At 41.3% G+C, this 24,317-nt stretch overlaps 1 protein-coding gene across 6 annotated transcripts in view; it reads left to right on the top strand.

The window, feature by feature from the left end:
- The window catches only part of ptprub (protein tyrosine phosphatase receptor type Ub), a 184,265-nt gene that overhangs the window by 114,001 nt on the left and 45,947 nt on the right, over window positions 1-24,317 (top strand). For all 6 annotated transcript variants that reach the window (XM_061776353.1, XM_061776352.1, XM_061776356.1 and 3 more), the window contains exons 8-12: window positions 8,239-8,556; window positions 11,899-12,008; window positions 15,584-15,785; window positions 18,965-19,067; window positions 19,159-19,432. In XM_061776353.1, the coding sequence (XP_061632337.1) occupies window positions 8,239-8,556; window positions 11,899-12,008; window positions 15,584-15,785; window positions 18,965-19,067; window positions 19,159-19,432 (1,007 nt within the window). The remainder of the gene's footprint in view (window positions 1-8,238; window positions 8,557-11,898; window positions 12,009-15,583; window positions 15,786-18,964; window positions 19,068-19,158; window positions 19,433-24,317) is intronic.

Here is a 24,317-nt window from a genome sequence, read left to right as displayed (position 1 = left end):
ACATGGCAGCATATATTTCTCCAAAACCTGTATGTACCTTTCAGCATTAATGGTGCCTTCACTAATGTGTAAGTTACCCATGCCATTGGCACTAACATAGCCCCATACCATCACAGATGCTGGCTTTTGAACTTTGCGTCCATAACAGTCCGGATGGTTCTTTTCCTCTTTGGCCGGAGGACACGACGTCCACAATTTCCAAAAAACAATTTGAAATGTGGACTCGTCAGACCACAGAACACTTTTCCACTTTGCATCAGTCCATCTTAGATGAGCTCGGGCCCGGAGAAGCCGGGAGCGTTTCTGGGTGTTGTTGATAAATGGCTTTTGCTTTGCATAGTAGAGTTTCAAGTTGCACTTACAGATGTAGGGCCGAACTGTATTTACTCACATTGGTTTTCTAAAGTGTTCCTGAACCCATGTGGTGATATCCTTTACACATTGATGTCGGTTTTTGATGCAGTGCCGGCTGAGGGATCGAAGGTCACGGGCATTCAATGTTGGTTTTCGGCGTTGCCGCTTACATGCAGTGATTTCTCCAGATTCTCTGAACCTTTTGATGATGTTATGGACCTTAGATGATGAAATCCCTAAATTCCTTGCAATTGTACGTTTAAGAACATTGTCCTTAAACTGTTCAACTATTTTGTCACGCAGTTGTTCACAAAGAGGTGAACCTCGCCCCATCTTTGCTTGTGAATGACTGAGCAATTCAGGGAAGCTCATTTTATACCCAATCATGGCACCCACCTGTTCCCAATTAGTCTGTTAGTCAACTGTGGGATGTTCCAAACAGGTGTTTAATGAGCATTCCTCAACATTTTTGCCACCTGTCCCAGATTTTTTGGAACGTGTTGCAGCCATAAAATTCCAAGTTAATGGTTATTTGCTAAAAACAAGGTTTATCAGTTTGAACATTAAATATCTTGTCTTTGTAGTGTATTCAATTAAATATAGGTTGAACATGATTTGCAAATCATTGTATTCTGTTTGTATTTATGTTTAACACAACGTCCCAACTTCATTGGAATTGGGGTTGTAGAAATAATAAAACCATACGACTAGAAACACGCCTAAATGTAAATATTACCGTAATTTCTCGTGTATAATGCGCAGCCATGTATAATACGCACCCCGAAAGTTGACCTCAAAATTCGGGAAAACCCTTCTACCTATGTACAATGCGCACTATTGACTTTTGACAAGGCGGCACGGTGACTGACTGGTTAGAGCGTCTGCCTCACAGTTTTGAGGACCGGAGTTTAATCCGCAGCCCCGCCTGTGTGGAGTTTGCATGTTCTCCCTGTGACTTCGTGGGTTTTCTCCGGGCAATCCGGTTTCCTCCCACATCCCAAAAATATGCATGGTAGGTTAATTGACAACTCTAAATTGCCCGTAGGTGTGAATGTGAGTGCAAATGGTTGTTTGTTTATATGTGCCCTGCGATTGGCTGGCAACCAGTTCAGGGTGTACCCCGCCTCCTGCCCGATGATAGCTGGGAGGGTGTAACCCGCCTCCTGCCCGATGATAGCTGGGATAGGCTCCAGCACGTGAGGAAAAGCGGCTCAGAAAATGGATGGATGGACGGATGGACTTTTGACAATTTTTTGGGGGGAAAAATGTGCATTATACACAAGAAATTACGGTACACTGCTTTGTACAAAATTACACGTTAAAGAGCTATGATAACAGCCAAAGGTCTCCTCCAAACGTCTCCTCCTCTGATTCCCTAACACGGATTTTTTTAAGGATGCGATGTGAAGCTCTGATGCTACACACAAACTGCAAGTCTCATAATGCAGCGCAAAAGCCTGAATCAGTAGTTACCTACGATCATTCCCTCACTCCATCTACATGCGGCTTGAATGCTGTGTCTTTGGTAGCACATATTTATGTGAGCAGCTGTTCTCTGTGTTGAAGATTATTGTGCGATATGGTAAAAAACATAAATACCGATACAGGTACATTTATAGTTTTCCTTCCTTACTTTCCATTCATTGTTCATACAATATTAATTTAGCGTCCGAGGCATAGCGGCGTCTAAAGTCAGGCTTGTGAAACAGAACCCCACAAACTCATACTCTTTTGGAGCACATGCACACTGCACAGAATCCGTTTATTGAATTCACAAGCTCACAAGTGACCAGCATAACATTTAATAGTAACAGTTGGCTATTTAGTACGTCATCTCCGGGCCTCACTCTCCAGGCATGACCAATCCACCCACGCTTAATCAAATGGTGACATTCATGAAACAGTAGGATTGAGTGTAAATCGACTAGTCATGCCACGAGAATGAGCCACATGAATGACGGAATAGAAAGACAACTGTTATGTTACAGTCTCAGACGCTACATTTGTGTAGCTAACCCAAAACCCCACATAGAAAAACAATATAAACAGTAGAAGGTTGTATCGAACGGTAGACATTTTTAAATGGCACTAACATTTATATCCTTATATCGCTCAGCTCTAACATAGGAGTCACCTCACTGATGAACACCTGTAGTCCATCCTGAGAATCTGTGAACATAGAAACTTTCCTCCAACATAAATTTATTGTATCCTGTCTGTTTTGTGTCACACATATGTTCAAAAAAGCTTTTGTTTTAGTCTGTTCAATAAATGTTTAGCTTGTTGGGCCTGCAACATGAAGTGTGCTTTGGGATTTGACACCCCTGATTTAGAGTCATCACTGAACCTAACATGCAATGTTTTGGCAAGGTGGGAGGAAGTTGGAATCCCAAAGACAACGCAAGAAAGAACGTGCAAACTTCAACAGGGTATCTTGGACCGAGATTTGAACCTTAGACTTGACGTACTAACCACTAACTCACTCTGCTGCTTCGACTGCACATACTGATTTCTGAATAATTATATATTATACTGAAAATGAATGGGATGTCCCCAGTTGGGTTTACTTGAAAATGAACATTTTGCTGTGCCTGCCAACATCTGTCCTCCCGTGTCATCTGTCAATGTAGACACAAAACACCCGGGGAGATGAGCAGCAGTTCACCACCATGCTTCAAGCTAGCTAGCATATTGTGCCGTGGTAATGTCAACGTACAGACACAGATGAAGACAGTACCTCTGCCTGCATCTGTACGTCGCAGACACACATTAAATGGATAGCTTTGTGGAGCCCAAAGGCAGTCGTCATGTCATTCATGGTCATCACTCCTTCTGTGCCCAACGGTCTCTTCCTGCCACACACCATGCCTCACGAATCTCTCTACAGTGCTCTCGTGCAGCCTCACCGGGCCCCCTCCCCAATGACATATTAAAGCCACCCTTCTCTCCCCACAGCCAAAAACAACCCTCATTCATCAGGACCTATGTTGGAACTCACAGCTCCACAACACCCATGCAACATCCCTAGCACTCAAAACATGAAACACAGTAAATAACAATAGCAGCAAGGAAGTTAATAACAGCCCAAAACTGCATGGGGGACGAAGGGGAGGGGAGGAAGCCTTTGTTTGACAAAGTGTGTGGGTGACATTTAATGTGCACAGCCAATATGAGGAAGGTGAAGCAATAAAGGCGGTGTTTGTGAAAGTCATTAAACTCTTTTAATGAAGCATTTACATTTCGATGACTGTGGTATTGGTTTGTTCAACCATGTGGGATTAGTAATATTATGAGGTTTGTTGCACGCTGATAAAAAGGGAACTCTGATGCACAACAAAGTAGCACAGGTGAAATCAAACTTGACAAATGTTTGTCCTGCCTTTTTTACTGAACTGCATTGGAAAGAACAAAAAAGTAAAGCTGGAGATTTAGTCAAAGATTAACATTAGCAATTAAGACTGAAGAACAATTAACAAATATTCAGTAGTGCAACTACTAAATATGTTGTTTTCCCTGCATCCTTCATGCACCAGTTTCGACCGTGCAACAGCATGGAAACATCAAATACTTCTCATGTTTAAAAACTGCTGCTTTTGCAGACTTGGTCCCAGGACTCTTGTTTATGTTTGTCGCCAAATGTTTGGGAGTTTGAGCGCCATTCGCAGTTCTCTGATGTGCTACACTCACTGACGTTACAGTCAAATGTAACAATGCAAAACAGTCTGCACCTGGTGCAACTCAACTTCTTGACCTTCCTGCAGACTGTAATCACCTTCTCCTCAGAGTTCTACCTTCTCAACCATCTGGTCTACACTACCCCCGCTGGCCCCACGTACCATCACCCAATACTCATCGGCCCCTTGCTGTTGGCCTGATTAAGTTTAAACATGAGATAATTGATAGTGGGGCTGCTGTGTTGAGCTGGTAATTATCTGGTGAACATAAGGGATTTTTGGGCCCTATTTGGGAGGAAAGCACATTTTTGCAGCTCCAGCAGTCATGCCTTGCCACTGTGACTAATCTGGCACGGCCATGCAGAGTCTTCCCCTCCCTTCCAATCATGTTGGGTAGCTGGCTCCACTACGCCAAAACACTTCCTCGGGCGGGTACTGTAAAACTAATCTCCGTGAATGTGAACATGGGCTCTACCTGCCATCCAGGTGTGCTTGATGAGGCATTTCTTTAATTATCAGCAGAGTGCATGAGAACAGCCTGATCCCCCTCAAGTAAATCACAGAGGAAAGGTGAACATTTGGACTGCAGGTGGTCCCCCAAGTACTGTGCGGAAATAGGCCTCCACCTGCTACTGGGTCACTGAAACCGCCCCAGAAAGCCCTCGCTCACGAAGCTCTTGGTCCCTACAGAGGGAGCCAACACTGAAGCCAGACTAAAATTAGGAATATTACCAGTGCAAGGGCTGACCGCTAGGAGGAAATATCTATCACAGTACAAAGAGTAATTTTAACATTTAACATTTTAACATTTCAAGGACGTACAGACTGCATAATATTTGTGATATACATGATAAAACCTTGTATCTTCTTTCCCAAATATGATAGTAATGTTTCAAAAACAATGAAGGCATGTAACAGGCACACTGGTGTTTAGTGATTATATGACTGTTGACAAGAGATGAAACAGTATGAACATTTTATATCACACGTCATGAACAGAATTGTCCTAAAGATGACTATGTCATGATATTGCAAATGTTTTTTTAAATCTAATAGTAAGACTTTCTTGTGATAAACATTCATACTAACTGTATGAAATATTAGCATGGTTTATTGGTAAACCGTTTAATCTCTATGTGAGGTGTCTAGGAATATACTCTCTACACACATTCAGACAAATCAGGTAGCACTTCACAGTGAGGATAGCTAACGATCTTAAACACACTGCAAAAGGATCTTTCTAAAACTCAGAGAGATGTAATTCTTCAATGGCCAAGTCACTGACGTGACCGCAACACAATTGCGCGTTTTTTTCCCATACTGAAGACAAAGTGAAGGAAGCTAGATCCACAAACGAGCACCAAGTGAAGGTGACTGCGGTGAAGGCCTGGCAAAACATCTCCAAGGAGGAAACTTACAATTTTTGAAAGAGGAAGTTCCTCTGCACCTCTTAAATTGAAGCTGAGAGTCTACACTCCAGTAACTTGTCATCTTGTTTTATTTGAAATTCATTTTGGTAGTGCATAAGCCATATCATCTAAAGTCATTGTCCAAATACTTCAGGACCTAACTCTGTGTAAGGGCGCTTTTGGGATGTTTTGAATTCATGCACATGGAGTGGAACACACGGCACGGACGTCCTTATATGTTTGTTTTTTCTCATCTGGCACAGTCAGTCCAAATTACCTCCTTGGCTGCGAGGTACTGTCCCGTGTCACATTTGCAGGGGAGACAACAAAGCTGAACCTGTCACTTCCAATCTCACGTCCGATCTCTTAGGATCAACATGGTGCTCTGGGCTTTCGGCCATGTTGGGGCGGCTGCAGGGTGTCAGAAAATGGCTGCCCGTGGCACACCAACAAATAAGACGAGGCAAGGGTTGGCACGATGTCCACTTTGAGAAAAGCCACAATGAGCACACTGTGGCCTGTTTGCTGCCGCTTTTATCAACCCAGCGTTTCATGGCCTCTCTTTATTTGACTCGGACTGTGCAGACTATCAATTATACCTCTGATATAGGACTTTTGTGTGTGTGCTGTTGTTTGTGGATCCCTTCACCACATTAGTCTGCATGAAGTTGGGGGCCAATGTTTTGGCTATTTTCTATCGTGTATGAGATGGTTGAAAGCAAATGAAAAGAGAAGGCTAGTGACTGCAGAGGCCATCCGTGTAGATTGGAAGTGTCACAGCATTTTACTTCAAAATAATTGCTACCACAGGCAGTAATAAATGCAAATGAAGTTGGGGATAGTATACAACGTTATTTCTGTCTCGTAGTAGCGCTTAAACATGCACAAAATAGCAAGTGACGAGATGATGAAGTGAGACAGCAATATAAAAAGAGAGTTATGTATATTAGGGCAGTAAAACATGGAATATTTGTACGTATAGTGCTACAGAGCAGCTTTCGTATTAAATTAGTCAACAACTTTCTGCAGTCCCTGTTTAGTGATGCACCTGCCATCTTATTGAAGTTCCATGCACCTGTCAGTAAAAAAAATATGAAGACTTTGCTTAATAACCTCCTCTGATCTCGCGAAACCCATGCATCGCCCTGCTGTCACACCCTGCCCATTCCTCTTCATGCCTTATTATAATTAAAAAGCAGCGCAATACATTACATTGCTTGACAGATAAGGCGTTGACTGTGTTAATAACCGATGAATGCCGCCATTGATGGCGAGGATGTCCTTGGCTTATAGTCCTCGGTTGGGATGCCCCCCTGAACACTAGGGGGTCTGTGCCTTGCGCTACAAGAGCCTCTCTGTCTTTCAGTGTTCATGAAAAAGAGAGTTGTCGTTCTTTTAGTTGGAGAACATTAACACAGACATGACCAGAATGAACTTGCTTTCTTCTAAAAGTATGCGATGACCCAGCAATAAAAATATCTTGCAGAAGTGAGCGGCTTTGCACAATTCTGACATTTTTTTGGCGGTGGGGGAGTGAGGATTAAACCTCAGGGCAAAGAAGTAGAACTACTGAATAGTCAACAAGGAGTCCGGGGCTTGTTTGAGAGCAACATCAAGCTGCGCACTGTCCATTTAATTGGCACAAGTGACATGTGTTCTAGCTGTACTGAAGGGGGAGCTGCAAGCAAGCAACAGCTGACTGTTGCCTTGGTACTATGGCCGCTTTTACAAGGGGAACAGCCGAGGGATTGCAAAGTGCTGCCGGAAATCAGTGCTATTCCGTATTCGGTTTGCAGATTGTTGCATTCCCCCAACCCAAAACGCAGAGAACAACATGTTTTCAGTGCATTTGAGCATCCTGGCTTGCACTTTGATAATAACGGGGTAAACACCTCTGTTTACCTAAATTAATAACCACAGCTTTCCCAAATCCCATTTGGACAAACTGAGTGCATTTTTAGGGGACACTCCTTAGACTAAATCGGAGAATACTTAAAAAAAAAAGAAAAAAAAATGCTCTGGAATGACAAAAGCATAAATTTCAGGGCAATATGGTATTAACGGAACCTTCTGTCACCCTTTAAACAGATCAAGCTTTGTTACATATTTGGCTGAGCCCTCATGATCAACTCAATCTTCGATTTTGATGGCCGAATCTTAAAACATATCTGAAAAATTTACTTTTTTATTTTACAAAAACTGAAAATGTTTCAGAATTTTAATTGTAGACATCCTGTATCCTGTGAGAAAATCCTATATTTATCCAATAGAAAATCCTTCGTTTTGGCCATCGCACAGTAATCATTACAAAACACATTCAGATCAGACCGTAGTCGACTGCAATTGCCAGAAATGGAAATTCTAAAACCCTGTCTAGGTTTGTGGCCAATAAAATGTATATTTATGTGTATTAGACTGGGCTTTTCACATATGCAGCAGTCTTGTGTATCTTTAAATGCCACTGTGAATGTTTTTGGATGTACGAGGAGCTAAAGTCACGTGAAAGAAGTTAATGTACAATTTATGGCAGGAAAAACACAACGGGGACCTGATTAAACTGTGTCGGAAGCTAGTTGCTACCCAAACCTAGAGGGGAAGGGGGCATATGGCCACCAAGTGAGTTGGAGGCAGAGTTTGGCCAACAAATGTGCATGTAAATTGGGACATGAAGAGAAACCCTTTCACGCGACCAACTTCCATGTTTTATTTGTATAAGTAAAAGCTTTCATTGATGATTTACATTTGTATGATTACCGTGTATAAATTCTCATGCTTCCTTTTGCAATTTTCCATCCATCCAGAGCCCATGCGTGCACTGCGGGGCCTGACAGCCACAGATATCCAGCCCAGGCAGTTGTCCCTGCTGTGGGAGAACTTGGCGTTCAACGTGACACGCTGCCACACCTACTCAGTGTCCCTTTGCTACCGCTACACCACGACGGGAGGCGGCGGCGGCCACAACACCACCGTGCGTGAATGCCTGGCTGTGGAGCACAACGCCTCACGCTTCACGCTGCGTGATCTGCCGCCCTACCACGGCATCCATGTCCGTCTGTCACTGGCCAACCCGGAGGGCAAGAAAGAGGGCAGAGAGGTCACATTCCAGACAGAGGAAGACAGTAAGTCCCGGGAGGATGTCAGGGAAAAGAATGAGGACACTAAAACAAACAAACAAAGATTTTATTCAAGATGAGATTCATATTTTGAGAAATCATCACTTGACACGATAGTGTGTAATCATCTTTGTAAAGCAATTCTTTCTGTGGTAAAAGAACATCAATTTGTTTCGTTCTGCTTCATTCCAGAGGGAAATTTAAATAAATCTGTCAACTGCTGTGCAAATAATTTACAACGGGAGTCTGTTTTCGTCCTTGTGACAGTTAAGGTTACATTGACACGAGGCAATCCGTGTCACTTTTAAATCCAGATTGTTTGTGTGAGCGCTCCACAGCGTGCACAAGCACAGTTGGAAGAGGTGGAGGTATATGACGTTAGATCCGTGCCACTTATGAGGATGGAATGGGAATTTTTTTTCATGCCGAACATAGATATTTTTAAATTTACTGGATTGAAAAGGCGCACACTCTCATAGAACTCAGAATATTCTGGAAGGTTGGATTTAAAAAAATAAAAACATTTTCATCTTACAACTGTCTTCCAAGCCATCTGATGTCTCTATGAGATCTGAAACTTGACTTCCCTCTTTCTTCCTCCAAGCAGGAAAGCAGTGAGGAGCAGCTGCGCACCGTAAAACAGAAACCTTTCACCATCCTTAAATTCGGCTGACAAAATATTAAGTTAACAGCGATACAGACAGAGGTAACCATGACAGGGCACGTCCGAGTAGTAAACAATAAACTCGTCGCTCCGTCCATACTGCAATGCGGCGTGACGACACATTCCCAAGTGGTGTTTCCACCTCTTGGTTATGGTTGGATGGCCAATCAGAATTTGGCCTGTCTGACTCCCGATTGGTTGACTTTCTGGCAAATTGTAACACTTTGACATATCGAGCGAGCGTAAGGGCAGAGAGTTTAGCGTGCAGGGATTGCAAAGTTGAGATGGTTATGATTTTGAGTCTTTGCAATAAAACTAATTTTTCTGCACACAAAACACCTTTTGTGCCCAAGATTTTCCATGTTGTGCTCGTAATTGTAATCTAACGCCACAGATTTAGATATGGTCCACTTACTCATCAGTGTGCACATGTGCAAAAGCAAAAACAGTTGGCCACCTCGTGTATTCATATTAAGAAGTGTTCTGGCCACACCAGGAAAAATAGAACTCTTTAAGAATGGTATCATAAAAATATGAGAATTAAGATGATTATATAAGGCTGTTGGTCTTAGATTATTGCATTTCAACATTCATCTCATTAGATTACAACCATAGCAATGTCTCATAATATTACTAATTCGTTATATTCTGAAGACCTTTTCTTGTAGGATGACAGCTTTTTTTTATTCGTCCTAGATATCTTCCTATTGTTTAATTTTCAGTGTGACCCTAATATTAGTAATAATAGAGGATAATAAAAACAACAACTCTAAACAACTCACAATGTCATCAGAGTTTTAATAGTCTGGCTAAAGACAGAAGTTTGGACACACTTGTCATGCCATTGAATGAAAAGTTATGTCCAAACTTCTGATTGTATCGTGTGTAATGCAGCGCAGCAGGGGACAGGGGAGGAGCCCCTAAGGCTATTTTTAACCACTTTTGGGCTCAAGCTGTAATAAAAGCAGTGGTAACGCTTTTCAATGCCCGAAGAAACAAACATATGTTATTATATTCTATTAGATTCCCCCCCCCCCCCCCCCCCGCCCCACACACACACAGCAACCTCTGTTTTCACTTATTTTAAAAGCATTTTTTTCTACTGTATATTGACGTCTGCTTTAGCGAATCATCTAGTACATGCGTTACATTCCTACTCCTGAACTGAATCAGACATTAGATTGTCCGTCAGTGATTACCATCAGCTGCTTACTAAATGCTAGCAGCACAGTATTTGATTTAAAATGCAGTATATGAGTCAAAGTCACGTACAGTCTGCTGCTTGAAGCTCGTTCCTCACCGTTACCCACAGTTACTATTGTTAATTCATTTAGATGGATCACATCAATTACTCCAATAGCTAATTTAACTCTGAATGTCAGAACAGCTGAGACTTACAGCGTGTTTGTAATGGTGGCGTTAGCATTTTCACTCACCATATGTAGAGCACGACACATGGACTTGCTATGATGTGGAAATGACAAGCGTTATGCAACTTTTCCATGCTTTTCTGAGGAATTGTTTCAGAGGACAACGTTCTGACAGGCTGAATTAGCATAACAAAAGGTGCTCTTCATAATTCTGAAAATATTAAATCTGTCACCCCAATAACCCTTAGAGAGCTCTCTCTCTTTGCTTATCCTTCTTATCATTTGTGTTTCCGCACATTATTTGCACCATGGCAGATCACTTTTTTCATGAAACAAATGCCAACAAGGATGAGATGTACCGACAAAACAGTTGCAAATGAACAACTCCAATGGAGAAAAAATGTTTTTTTTTTAGTTTTTGAGAAGTGATTAGTACATTTATACGGAGCATAGTTTTCGGTAACGACTCATACTCCCTTTGGGGCAGTACAGCGCGTTTGTCCACTGACCGAAGGGTTGGTGGTTTGAATCCTGGCTCTGAGTGTCCATTGTGGAAGTGTCCTTGTGCAAGACACTGAACCCTAAATTGCCACCAGGTCACCATTGTAAATGAGAAACACTTCTCAATTGCCTTACCTGGCTACATGAAGGAAATACGTTTTTCCAAATTTAGGGTCAGGACCCAAAATGGTTCAGGACCCAAAATGGGTCCGTTGTAATTGGGTCGCCAATGGTCAGTGAGAAAATTGATGTCTGCTATTTTATTGATTATGAAACGGACACACTTATTGTTTGTCAATGGGCTTTTCATTTGTGCTTGTTGAACTAAATTAATGTATGTTGTTGTCTTAATCGTTAGTTGATATGTACAGTTTATATCAATGTTATGGCAAATCCATAATGTGTTTTAATAACCTCTGATCCTGGGGAGAAAGCAAATGTCTAATACGGACCTAGAGCTGAAACAATTTAGGAAATCTGACAAATAGGCTTGACACATTTTTTAAGCCTTAATAAGCAACACAAACACTGCTATACCTCAATTTGACTTCTGAAAAAGTCTGCAAAGGAATAGCGTGCTCCCACTGACATTCATGACCGTGTCCTACTACTTACAAAGCATGTGATGCTATTCATATTACAACTTTGACAGAGGATGGATAAGGAACTTGACACAATTCCTTACTAATGCAAGACATAATTGTAATAATTCCAGTATATCTTTTGCTTTTGTTCCGGAATTTTCATGTGGACATGACTGGGCTGATATAAACAGAATAGACTCAGCTTCTTTTTTGTGACATTGTCTTACAGTCCCAGGAGGCATAGCACCAGAGTCGCTCACCTTCACCCCGCTGGATGACATGATCTTCCTGAAGTGGGAGGAGCCTCTTGAGCCCAATGGCCTTATTACGCAATATGAGGTTAGTATTGTAAAACAAATGTCACACAACAGTTTAAAACATCCGTTGACTGCTAAACATTTTTTTTTTTTCATGTATGCTAGCGAACAATATTTATTCCAATCCTTTTTACCTTTGTTGTTTTTTTTGTTTCTGGAACTGTTCATGGCGCTCCAACCGCTTTATTGGTCAGTATCGCTCTCATGCATATGGCTTCATTTAGAGAAGCACAATACTTGACTGATCTGCTGCTACCAGTGATGGAGACCTATCTATTATTGTACATTTTGTGCCCACGAGAATTCAACCCCTGACATACAGTACTCTAGATGAGAGACAAAATCACCCATTTCCTAACACAAAGTAAATACAGCGGAACTGCCAAAGTCAAGGGCCCTAAATAATGCAAAATTTGGAATTCAATCTAAATCTTTCAGAAAAAGTCACTGAGAGGTACCAGTGATTGGAGTAATATAATGAGGACCATAGAACAGAAAATTGTTAAAAGGTTAAAAAAATAAAATAAAGTCATTGTGCAGCGGTAAGAATTATGCACACCTTTGTCCTTTGAAAGTGGAGTACCTGGAGAAAACCCACCCAAGCACTGGGTGAACATTCAAATCCACACAGGAAGTCCAGAGCAAAGATTCAAACCCCAACCTCAGAACTGTAAAGCAGATATGCTAACCAATCGTCCACTGTGCCGCCTGACTGTGGAAAAAGAGTACGTCAATTACAATTGATTCCTATGGGGAAAAATGGAAATTTTAACCAACTGAAAGTCAACCAGTGTTTCTGTGGTTACATACATGGCAAATGCATATGAACTTTCACATGGAAAGTTTCATTTAATTTTCTTCTGGTGTTTTATATCAGGGGGCATGTATAGTGTTAGTACATTCCAAAGACATGCATTTTAGGTTCATTGAAGACTCCAAATTGTCCATAGGTCTGAATGTGAGTGTGAATGGTGGTTTGTTGTACAAGTATATATGGCCTTGCAATTGAAAATGGATGTTTTATACCACTGCTTATCTTCTATATCTCAGCAGCAATCCATCGTGCTTATATAAAGAGCCTAAGATAACTTGAATGCCCTCTCGCCTTAACTGCACACTATAGCTTAAAATTGGTCTTGAAGCATAAACTACAGCCAGCCTCATTAATAGATAACACACATGCACGTGTGATGATGTAGGCCATCTTGTTGAGCAAGCATCTTGTTGGTGTTTACTTGTACGGACCTTCTGTCTGTGGCAGGGCATCAGCGAGGCCGGCCAACCTTTTTTCTGCCTCTCTCACAATATCCCCTCAAAGATATTATTAAATGGGATTTGTGGTTTGACATATGAAGTGGAGGCGGCTATTGTGTGTGGATGTCCCTCAGTTGACTGTGAATGAGTATACAGAGCTGTAGAAATCCTCTTCAGTTTACTCGGACTAAACCATTGTCCGCTCTGCCGTAGCCCATTGACCGTGTTACAAGCTTTCTTTACCTTCTCCTTGCTCAGTGCAGCATTTTCCCATTAAGCTCTTCTAGGGCTAATCGGTAAATGGGTGGCTTAAGCGGTATCTTAGGCACACCGTACACTGAGCAACGTGGCTGAAAGCAACTGAAGTGGACTAATGGGAAAAAGTTACAGTTCACGGCTCTTCGCCACAAAACCATCGCACATCTGCCGACGCTCCGCAACAGAAAACGGCGATTGGATTTTGAGGTTCCACATACAATATACTATATTGTGTGTGTGTGTGTTTTTTTTTTTTTTAATGAACCACAAAGACACGGGGCAATTGTCAAGGAAGAAGCAACTGGGCATAAAGAGGAAATGGGCGTGAGTAAGGAGAGAGTGTGGATATTTGGAGAGGCTGTTGGCAATGAGCAATCGCCCCCACTCACTGATTGCACCTGTGCAGACTCTATGCACTTTTCTTCCGAGCCACAGTTTGTAAATTATAGTTATAGTTCATTATTATTGTAAATAGGGATGTCCCGATCCAATCACGTGATTAAAAATTGGGGTTCGATCATGTAATTTTTCAGCTGATCGATATCGGTTGGAAAAGACATTTTTGACAATTCTGACATTTTAAATGTCACAAAGTAACAAAGTAATCCAAAGGTACAAATACATTGCCAAATGGAGCAGTAATAGCTTTGTTTTATCTTAAACAATATCACTTTTCGGGGTATTTTTACACTCGGCTGCGAACCACTCCAGCGAGAGTTGGAGATCACGGCTTGATGAAGCGAACAGAACCACATCATCATCAAAAAGCAGAGATGCAATTCCGAGGACACCAAACCGGACCCCCTCTACGTCTTGGCTGCGCCTAGAAATTCTGTCCATAAAAGTTATGAACAGAATCAGTCACTCGTTAACAATAGTTGGCAAATGTCGCACACTTTGTGACAGTTTAATTTCGGGCCGTGTCACTCTGTGTGTGACAAGCCTTATGCATACAGTGGGCAGTTGAACCTTGGGTTTTGTAACTAATCTGTTCCAAATCTTATGAAAACTGAAGCAATATTTCCAAGAAGAAATAATGTAAATCCAATTAATCAAAAATATAATATATCAAAAATATTAGCAAAAAAAATAGATAGTTTAATATACAGAGAACAGTGTGAAATAAAAATTGATAAGTGAACGTTACTTACATCACGTTTACGTTTATTGAAGTCTTGATGGTGTAGGGGAGTGGGTGGAAGAGAGTTTGTTTAAGAAAAATAATCAGCCATTTTGCGTTCTTTTTTTAATTCTTTGGTGTTTCATGTCTCCTTTATCGGAGAGCCGGCCCTTTCTTGGAATTTCTTTGGTGGCTTATTGAACACTCGCACTCAATAAATATATAACCTTTGAAATGGTTCTGATCAAATGGCAGGGTGAAGCTGATTCTATGAAACACTCCTTGCGTGGGGCTAGCTAGATTCCATAAAACGAGTCACGGGGTCACTAATGAGTTTGGTACTGACCATTTTCAACCGTACGAAGACAGAGCAGATGTACAAAAAAAAAATCGGCGAACGGAAGCCTACAAAAAACTAGGGCACACGAAAATTGAAGTTCCACTGTAAATGTGCATATTTTATTTGTTCAGTTAACAATTAAAGTGCATGCTAGCACCGTATCTGTGTCTATGTGTGTTTTTGTGTATGTTCATTCCAGAGACCTCTTACAGCTCGTAATGTATATGCGCATCCTTGTCAGATTGCTGCCATGTCATCTGATTTAGCTCTTCACTCTTTCAGGATATAATTGGTAATACACTTGAGAGCAATGTACTGTGCAAGTGAGGCAAATAAGCCCTCCAACAAAATCTTTGGAAAAAGACCGGATTTTTAATACTTAGCAATTTCTGAGTGTTAAAATGATTTAATGACGTTTATTAAAGCCTGAATCACTTTCAGTCCACTTGAACTGTGATCTCTTTTGTCTGTGTCTCACAGAAATGAAGAATTGTACTTTTTTCTCCCCCCAATGTCAATCGGTAATTATAGCAAGGGAATTAAATAGTCAGGTTTTTCTATTTTTAAGGATGTCAGACACCGTCATAACTTTCAAAAACTTACTTGTCACTTTTTTGGCCGACAGATCAGTTACCAGAGCATCGAGTCATCTGATCCCGGCATCAACGTCCCAGGACCAAGAAGAACTGTATCCAAGCTAAAGAATGAGACCTATCACATGTTCTCCAATCTTCACCCGGGGACAACCTACTTGATCTCTGTGCGAGCCCGTACAGGGAAGGGCTTTGGCCAGACAGCCCTCACTGAAATCACCACAAACATCTCTGGTATTGTTTTGCTCAAAGTTCCATCTGTACTGATACGTCGGAGCGGACCATCTGTCCACAAACATCATATGCAGATTTTTTCTGGGACGAAATCAATCACAAGGCATTACCTCTGAAAATGGGCTTGTTCCAGCATAGCTATAAAAAGCAGACTTATGAACAGCAATGAAGGATAATAAAAATGTTTTGACTTGCCAACTGAGAATGATATTTATAGACAATTAACAAAATCAACATTTCTCTACATATTCAAGTGAAACAAGTCCAGTCATATTTGCTGGAAAAATATGCCTCAAAGGTTACACAAAAACTCAGTTCAAATCATCATTATACCTATATATGATGGCAGCAAATATTGTGAGACTTGAGATCTGTGCGCATCTTTTTTTGTGAGGAAAAGTGTGACAGTAACCATATCAGGGATACCATAACCTAACAATTGTGACTTACGAAAGTACACTTCACATTTTTACGTTTTTATGGTAGGTGTACTTTTACAGTTTTACACAGTTGAGACCAAAGCATCTACTCATTTCTCCAAATCTATTGCCAGATTGGAAATGATTTGCCAAATAGGAAACCGGATTCTTGCCAATATAACCCTGGGAAATTGTTCGTCTTTGAGCAGTTATTTGAAAGCTAATGGCTGTACTTTGTGCCATCACTGTTTATCATCACAGCACGCATGTACACGTCCAGGCTGCGCCCACTATGCACTATAATTAAGATTTTCTTTTGACCATTCTATCTTTCATTTTGTACCAAAAGTGATACTCCCAGATTGTGGAAGCTGTTTTCCATAGCCTTTCTAAGCAAAGTGTCAGGGTGTCATCTTGTTGTCCTTGTAACATTAATTCACTTATTGAAAAACATCAACAAGAAGACTCTGCTGAATATTATATACAGTATAAAGAAGTATGTTGTGTGTGTTCTTGGGAGCAAACTGCCACATCTGAGAGTCTCAGCGCTTATTAATGCTGATGGAAATCCATCTTTTGCTCTTTGTCTCTCTTTTTAATGGGGCATTTGTGCTTGTTTAGGGATTGGATTGCACCTCTTAGGTACACAGGGGGAAGCAACCGTGTCCTGCTCACACTACCTAAATCTCTCTTCTGAGAGGTCGTTTTGTTTCATTATAGATTTAAGGCACAATCCCTGCCTAGTGATTGTATTTCATATAGAACTGTGGCAAAAAGGCCAGTCTGTAGAAAGAGCCCAAAAGTCTTTGCGGATCCTCCTCACCTCCCTCTGCTGGCTCACGGTGAATAACATTCACTTAAACTGAGTCCCGTCGCTCTGAAATTAGTATTTACAGCTTGCAAACACTGAACACCTTCATCTATATGACTCTCGGCATCTTTAAGCTATAGCCACCGCTGTGATCCACACACGTATACATTCAGGCATGAGTACCATTACTTCAAGCTCAGTCTACCTGGCAAGACATCAGCGTCAGTCCCTCTTGCAAAGGAAATGTATGGCCAGCCACTGCCCCCCCCCCCCCTTTTTTTTTTATGCCCAAACCTAATTTATTACAGTGCTGGATGCTGTGGTATTAGCCAACCATTTTTCATACTGTAGTCATTTTTTCTACATGAATAGTTTTCTCTCTCTTCCCTTGCTAATTGGGTGGTGATATTAAAATGAAATGTTCTGCCACAACTCCATAGAGGAGCATGACTTAAGCCAAATCCTGTTAAATGAAAAGCCCAATCAATTTAGCCACAATACCATGACTTTTAATTGGACCTGTAGCCAGGAAAACTTAATGAGGAGTTCAAACAATATTCTAAATATGAGGATATGGACATTTAGTATATTAGCTCTGCTAGCCTTTTTTAGGCACTCTGGTGTGCCTCCAGAGTGCCTCCAGACCGAATGTATTATTGGGATAATGACTAAAGAAATGTTATACCTTAGAACAGTAGTGTCAAACTCCTTTTTGTCGCAGGCCACATCGTAGTTATGGTTTCTCTTGGAGGGCCGTTATGGCTGTGAACCCATATGAATGTATGATTGCCTCATATTATTACATATGCACAAATTGATGGATAACTACTTTCAAAATCAGAAGCCAGTAAAAACTGTTTGTTCGACTACAGTTTTGTTTATTTTAGAAAGAGGATCGGTCACAAACAAAATGCTTGCAATAGCTCAATATTTTTAAAGGTGAAGACAATTTGGAATTTTGGTATTTAAGCAAGAAACACAAATTGGATGCACATAATTTGGTTTCACGGGCCACATAAAACTATGTGGCGGGGCAAATCTGGCCCCCAGGCCACCAGTTTGACACCTATGCCTTAGAATATCTGACTCTGAATTTGAACGCAAACAATTTTAGGAAACTGGTCGATCTCAGATTCCCATGATGGACAGTGAATTAATCCATTGTAGAGTCAAACTGTTGGGGTCATAATAACTTTATTAACTCTACAAGCTGCACATTGTTCCATGCATCCATCCATCCATTATCTGAGCCGCTTATCCTCACATATTTTTCTTATATTATTGATGTTGAGATTCATTGTAACCATTCAATGTTATACTGTGTAGCCTGGACGCTTTACTATGTCGCATTTGGTTCCATTGCCAATTCTATGATTGTCATCACACTGGTGTTGGTAGCAAAAGCCTTCATTTAACTTTGTTTGCTGCTCACTGAGCTAAAGTCTTGCAAGTAATTCACTTCAGGGGCGTTTGAGTCCAGAGGTTCCACTGTACTGGTTCAAAGGTCAAGGCATTGCATATACTGTACATGTATGGCCATGAACCGTACTGTATAAAGGTCTTTGGGGCTATTAGATTTGTTTTCTTAGCAAGTCTACAATGACAATATTAACTAGAGTGACTAATAGCTATAATAACTAGAGCAAAGACCATCATTGGTGGAGCATTGTTTTTGTGTGTTATTGGTTTATTAGTTAGCAGGTTACTTCCAGATTGATGGATGATGGGTGGTCCCATCAGGATTCATTAAGCTCAGGTGTTCTTCCTTGTCCCATGAACCATTCCCAAAATAAAGCTTTGCTTTTTTTGTATAATGTAGCTAACTGTATGCCCCCTACTGTTTTACTAGAGAAAATGCGAATTAAAACAGCAACGCTAGTCATGGTCTAAGACTGTTGAACTGTACTACAGTGGGTCATATGTCATGTAACTAAATAATGTGTTCACAGCGCCGACATTCGATTATGGAGATATACCTTCCCCCTTGAGTGAGACTGAGAATACAATAACTGTAGTGCTGCGCCCCGCCCAAGGGAGAGGAGCACCTGTCAGGTGAGGAAACCATTTCAAATTGTAGGATGAAATCTTGTTCCGTCGCAGTAATAGCATGATAAATGTTACGTCCCTGTCTGTTTGTGTCCAGCACATACCAGGTGGTGGTAGAGGAGGAGACTGTGAAAAAAGTGAAGCGGGAGCTGGGGCTTCAAGAGTGTTTCCCTCTGCCGATGTCCCATGGCGAGGCCATGGCCCGGGGCACCCCGCACTACTATACTGCTGAGCTTCCACCCAGCAGCCTGCCAGAGGCCAGTCCCTTCACTGTGGGAGACAACCATACGTACAACGGCTACTGGAACACACCTTTGGACCCACGCAAAAGCTACCTTGTCTACTTCCAGGCTATGAGCAACTTCAGAGGGGTGAGTGATTGTCGACTCCCAACAGTTGTGCAGTTCGTCTGGCATCACTTTGTTCAGCTGTAGGCTTCAGTAAACACAGGGAATTGCAGCTAAAATTGAGCAACGTTAATGATTATCTGTTTGAGCTAATGCTGTGCTATAACAGCTGGCATTGTCTGGGCTCACAACCCTTGAAAAGAGTATTTATGCTGTGATAAGGGTTGGTAGATGGCAACATTTTGAGCTGGCGGTCTAACTACTCGGATATGATAGACGTTTATTTCCCACCACTTTGATTCTCTGCAAAGAAAACAGGCCAGAAATGGGGTTTCTGCTTGCATGCATTACTCTTGGCTAGCAAAGTTGCAATTAACAGAAATTGCTGTGAGTCAACAGTATACTCGTCATCGTCTGGCTTTTATTTGACATGCCTGCCTTGCTCCTATTTGTTTTGTCACTTGACCAAATGCTCACCACTCAATCATTTCATATTTGTACTTAATTTATCTTTTCTTTGCAAGTTGTGTATTTAGCTGGTGTGTGTAGGATCAGGGTTTTAGAAGTTCTTGGTTGGTAGCCACAGTGTTGAGTTTCCATGACCATCAATGATCCCACCACCACCTCTGGTGCTCTTACTGTACAATACCCAGAGGGCATTACCTTTCCAAATTCGATTACACCAAAAGCCGCCACCTGGACGAAGCAATTACTTAGTGATAATTGGGCCTCGGTGGAGATGATCAGAGGTAGAGCACTTCTGCTTCAATATTTGCCATGCATGGTTTCTGTCATTTCCCCCTTTAGCTCTTTGTAAGGGAATGACGTCTCAATTTGCAATGCTTTTCTTACAATGCTCATATATAGTGGTTAAGCATGTGATGACACTTAGCGGTAGGCTCTGTCTTTACCCTGTACTTTCGTGTGTCATTTAGTTATTGCATTTCATGTCTCCATTGCTTTCTTCAAATGTTTGGTCACTTAGCAGCATGTTATTCCTCTGTCAATGGACAGACTCGGTCACAACCCTGCAAGATGCAGTCACAAAACCTCACCAAGGTTCAGTATAAGATTAAGGTTAAATACAGGCTGCGGCATAAGCAAGCTCCCCCTATTCACCCTTCACCTGCCTGACTGACATTTGTGGCCACTGGAAGATGTTTTGAATCAAACTGTAGTTCGTTTCCCTCCCATGGTGCAGTTTGTTTGGTCAGGTGTGAATAAAATAATTGAAATGGAGGATTGACCAAGCCAGCATATCTGAAACAGCTCCAAGACAACTCTTGGTTCGGTTGAGGCGAGAAAGCAATCTAACCTCGATCCATGGTGATGTAACTACAGGTACCGTGTTAACAAATGAGACTGTTGACTTACGGTACACATCTTCTTTTCACCGTCTTGTCACTGTTGCCCAGTAGATTATTAGAATACAAGCATATTTCTGGGACAAACGTTTTTGTTTATATTCTGATCCACAACAATAAACCAATAAAGGCAGAGAGAGCGATGGTTGGTTATTCAATTAAATTTAATTTAATACCCTTATTTAAAAAAAAAAAAAAAAAAAAAAAACTTAGCAAACATTAAAAGACAAAATAGTTCTTCGTATTATTAAAATGGTACATGGTAACAATTGTGTGTGGCTTGATGTGAACGTGGTGAGTGGTTATTATGAACGTGGTGAGTGGTTATTATGAGACCAGTTTAATAAGATCTCATATACTGTGGCATGTTGCCTTTCAAGACTTCGTATTTGAAAATGAGCCAGTCCATATCTTGTCATACAGATAAAGGCGCCCATCCCACTGATTCTGATATTGGGCACATTAATGGAGTGGTCGTCAGTGTTGATTCTAAGAACAGCGTGACAATTACTGTAGTTATGTGTGACACAAGTGTGAAGTTGAGACCAAAATTGGAGGCCGCCCCATGAGTGTGATGTCATCACTATATGGTCTGAAGCTTTTGTTCTGTCCTTTTCCTATGGAGATCCATGTATTATAAAGTTCCATGAACAGAGGTGGGTGGCTCATCCATTACCACAACCCAATGGAGAAACATAGTGGGGGAGTGCAGTGTGAGCATTTCATATAACTAGTGTGCTAAGCGTGGGTTTAAATAGGGTTTACTGGCGGATAGGATTAGGTTTTGTTTAGTCTGGCAGTGGTCCAGACTTCATGAGCCACAATGAGAGCAGCACAGTTCCCCATCACACAGAGGGCAGAGTCCTCCTATTTTGCAAATTGTTTCTATTGCTATTGAAACTGAAATATTAGAACACAAATGAGAATTGAAATCACTCCACCAGCCCTTGTCCTATTGGAGGCGCTTTCTGACGTCACCGTCGCCAGGACATTTTTCTATTTCTATTTTCCATTAGAGGGCGCGTTGCGTCACCCACCCTCTACACTTGCTGCGCCGCGACACGACATTCCCTGGTCCCGCCCCTTGAGGTGGGTTCCGTGCCTAGATGATATTGAATGGGTGGCGTAAAACCCTGCTGGTACCTCATTGCTACATCATTGTCACATTTGAGTATACGTGACTAGAAATGACCAAAATAAACCCGCATGCTAACGCTAGCTGAGCTTTGCTGCAGTATTGTATTCCACGAAGCTGCAACAATATGTTTCCTTGCTGTCCTTTAAAGTCTCCTTGAATTAATTGTCTATATAATAAATACAAGAGCCACACCAAGTTCTCACCCAATTCCTACTGTTACGTTCAATAATTCCTTGCTTTTCAGTTTCCTGTAGTACTATATACTAGAAAACTGTAAGATGCAAAAAAATAATAAAATGATAGCTTAAATGCTTTTAGCTGTTGTCATTAAAACATTGCCACATCAATATATGTACACAATCTTACCTTTGATTTTCTTCAGAAAAATATTCCATCCATTCCATATTACAAATCAATTTGTGTTTGTGCTGAGAAAATTAATAGCTCACCAAATCCCCCCCAAAAAAACCCCAAAAATTATTTTAATTGAGTTTCACTCCATTAATCGACAGTGCTGCTATCTAGTGAGATAAAAACAAGAGGCCGCATAATTAAAATGAAATTTCATTTTTGGCTTGGGTGTGTGTGTGTGTGTGTGCATCCTCGCAGAAATCACAGAGGTAATTTTGTACTAAACTGTACCTGCTCTTACAGGAAGTAATCACATATTGTAAAGTAGTTGGATAAGAAACTTTTCCTGCGTGCAATGCGCTTGGGGATGAAAGACTTACCTCTTACCTCTTGCAAGTTTGAAATCACAATGAGATGAAAATATCAACTGGATTATCTACATCAGACCACAAGAGAAAATCTATAAAGTATTGCTCTATAGATTCCTCCCTCAGTCATATTGACTAGCTCATTAATCGAGGTCTGCTGGGTTTGTGTCAGTCTTAACAGAGGGGCAAAATTACACCCTCTACTCTGCAACAGTGGCAGCAGTGTGAGTAGTTTGAACAGTATGGGGCCTCATAATATTTAGCGTTTAGTTTTTCTAATTATCTAGAGAGGGACTGCCAAGCTTGTGTAATTGCTTTGATTGATCTGTCGAAAGAGGCACTTCAAAGTCTGTAGATACAAAACTGCAACTTTGCTTGCATTCGCGGCATCTCAAGACGTCAAAGACGCGCGCGCGCGAACACACACACACACACACACACACACACTCATACATATATATGCACACGCACTAATGCGTGCTGTTGACCCTGTGTTGGCATTCAGGCAGTGTGTTTGAATTTCCCAGGACCCACCTGCCCCTGCGGCATGACTGGCACTGTGCACAATTAAATGAATGTGCCAAGTGTGAGCTTGCATGCCAAGCTTGCCTATTAACTCTTCTGCGAAGCTGACCCGCAATAAAATACATGCCTATGTCAGAGAATAAACTCCTGTCTATCTATCGATATACCATATTGTATGAACGGGGAGTTTTCAGGCCCATGCCGATTCCGATATTCGATTCTGATATTTGTCAGAAAAAAAATTCTGATAACCATCCATCCATCCATCCATTTTCTGAGCCGCTTCTCCTCACTAGGCCAACAATATTGGATGAAATAACTTATTGTCTTGGTCCCTTAATGCTTACAACTACAAGTACAAATGTACTTTGTCATTTAGTATTTGTTTAACTTAAGAGAGACATTTTCATTTACAAAAAGATGCAAAAAAAAGGGTGAACTAATGGCTTTATCTTTCCATTGAGACCATAGATGTATGCAGTATATAAGCAGTACAGTACTTTACTGTACTGTATATGAGTGAAGTCACTGGCAAAACGTTATTTATGCATGCTGCCCTTTAATTGTTAAATCACATTTCCTCTACTCCATTGTTTCCTTTTCCATGAAGCGATGACTCTTTGAACCAAAATAAAAACCAGAGACACGTTGGCAGTGTTCGTGCACGATCACATTAGAATCATGTCATTTCAGGTAAGATGCGTATTGCATTGGATGGAGTCTGAGGACGCCATTCTGCGTGACTCCGACACTTAACAGCATTTACTGTTTTATAAGAAATTAAGAATATATTGGCGTTTAATCAGTAAAATGCCAGGTGAATGTGATTATTTTGAAAAGGGCTAGAATATGCCGATAAAATCAGCTGACTGATTGCTCGGTCAGGTCTTAGTTTTTACAGGATACTTACTTCCTGGATGGATGGATGGATGGATGGATGATGGATGGACTTACTTCCTGTAATGCCTAAGCATGTGTTAAAGGAGCGCCACAGTCGTCGGTGCATTTTTCAGCCGTTAATTGCTGTCCGTGAGAACAGTAAAATGCACTCCTACAGGAGCTGCTGTTGGCCGCAACTCACGCACAGAAACTCACACACAGACTCGCCAAGGTCACACACTACCCCACCAGGCTCCGCCTCTTAAAGGCACATGCATGTACAC

This window comes from Phyllopteryx taeniolatus, chromosome 6 (genome assembly GCF_024500385.1).
Source record: "Phyllopteryx taeniolatus isolate TA_2022b chromosome 6, UOR_Ptae_1.2, whole genome shotgun sequence".
Taxonomy (NCBI): Eukaryota; Metazoa; Chordata; class Actinopteri; order Syngnathiformes; family Syngnathidae; genus Phyllopteryx; species Phyllopteryx taeniolatus.
This window is presented reverse-complemented; position numbering and strand designations above follow the sequence as displayed.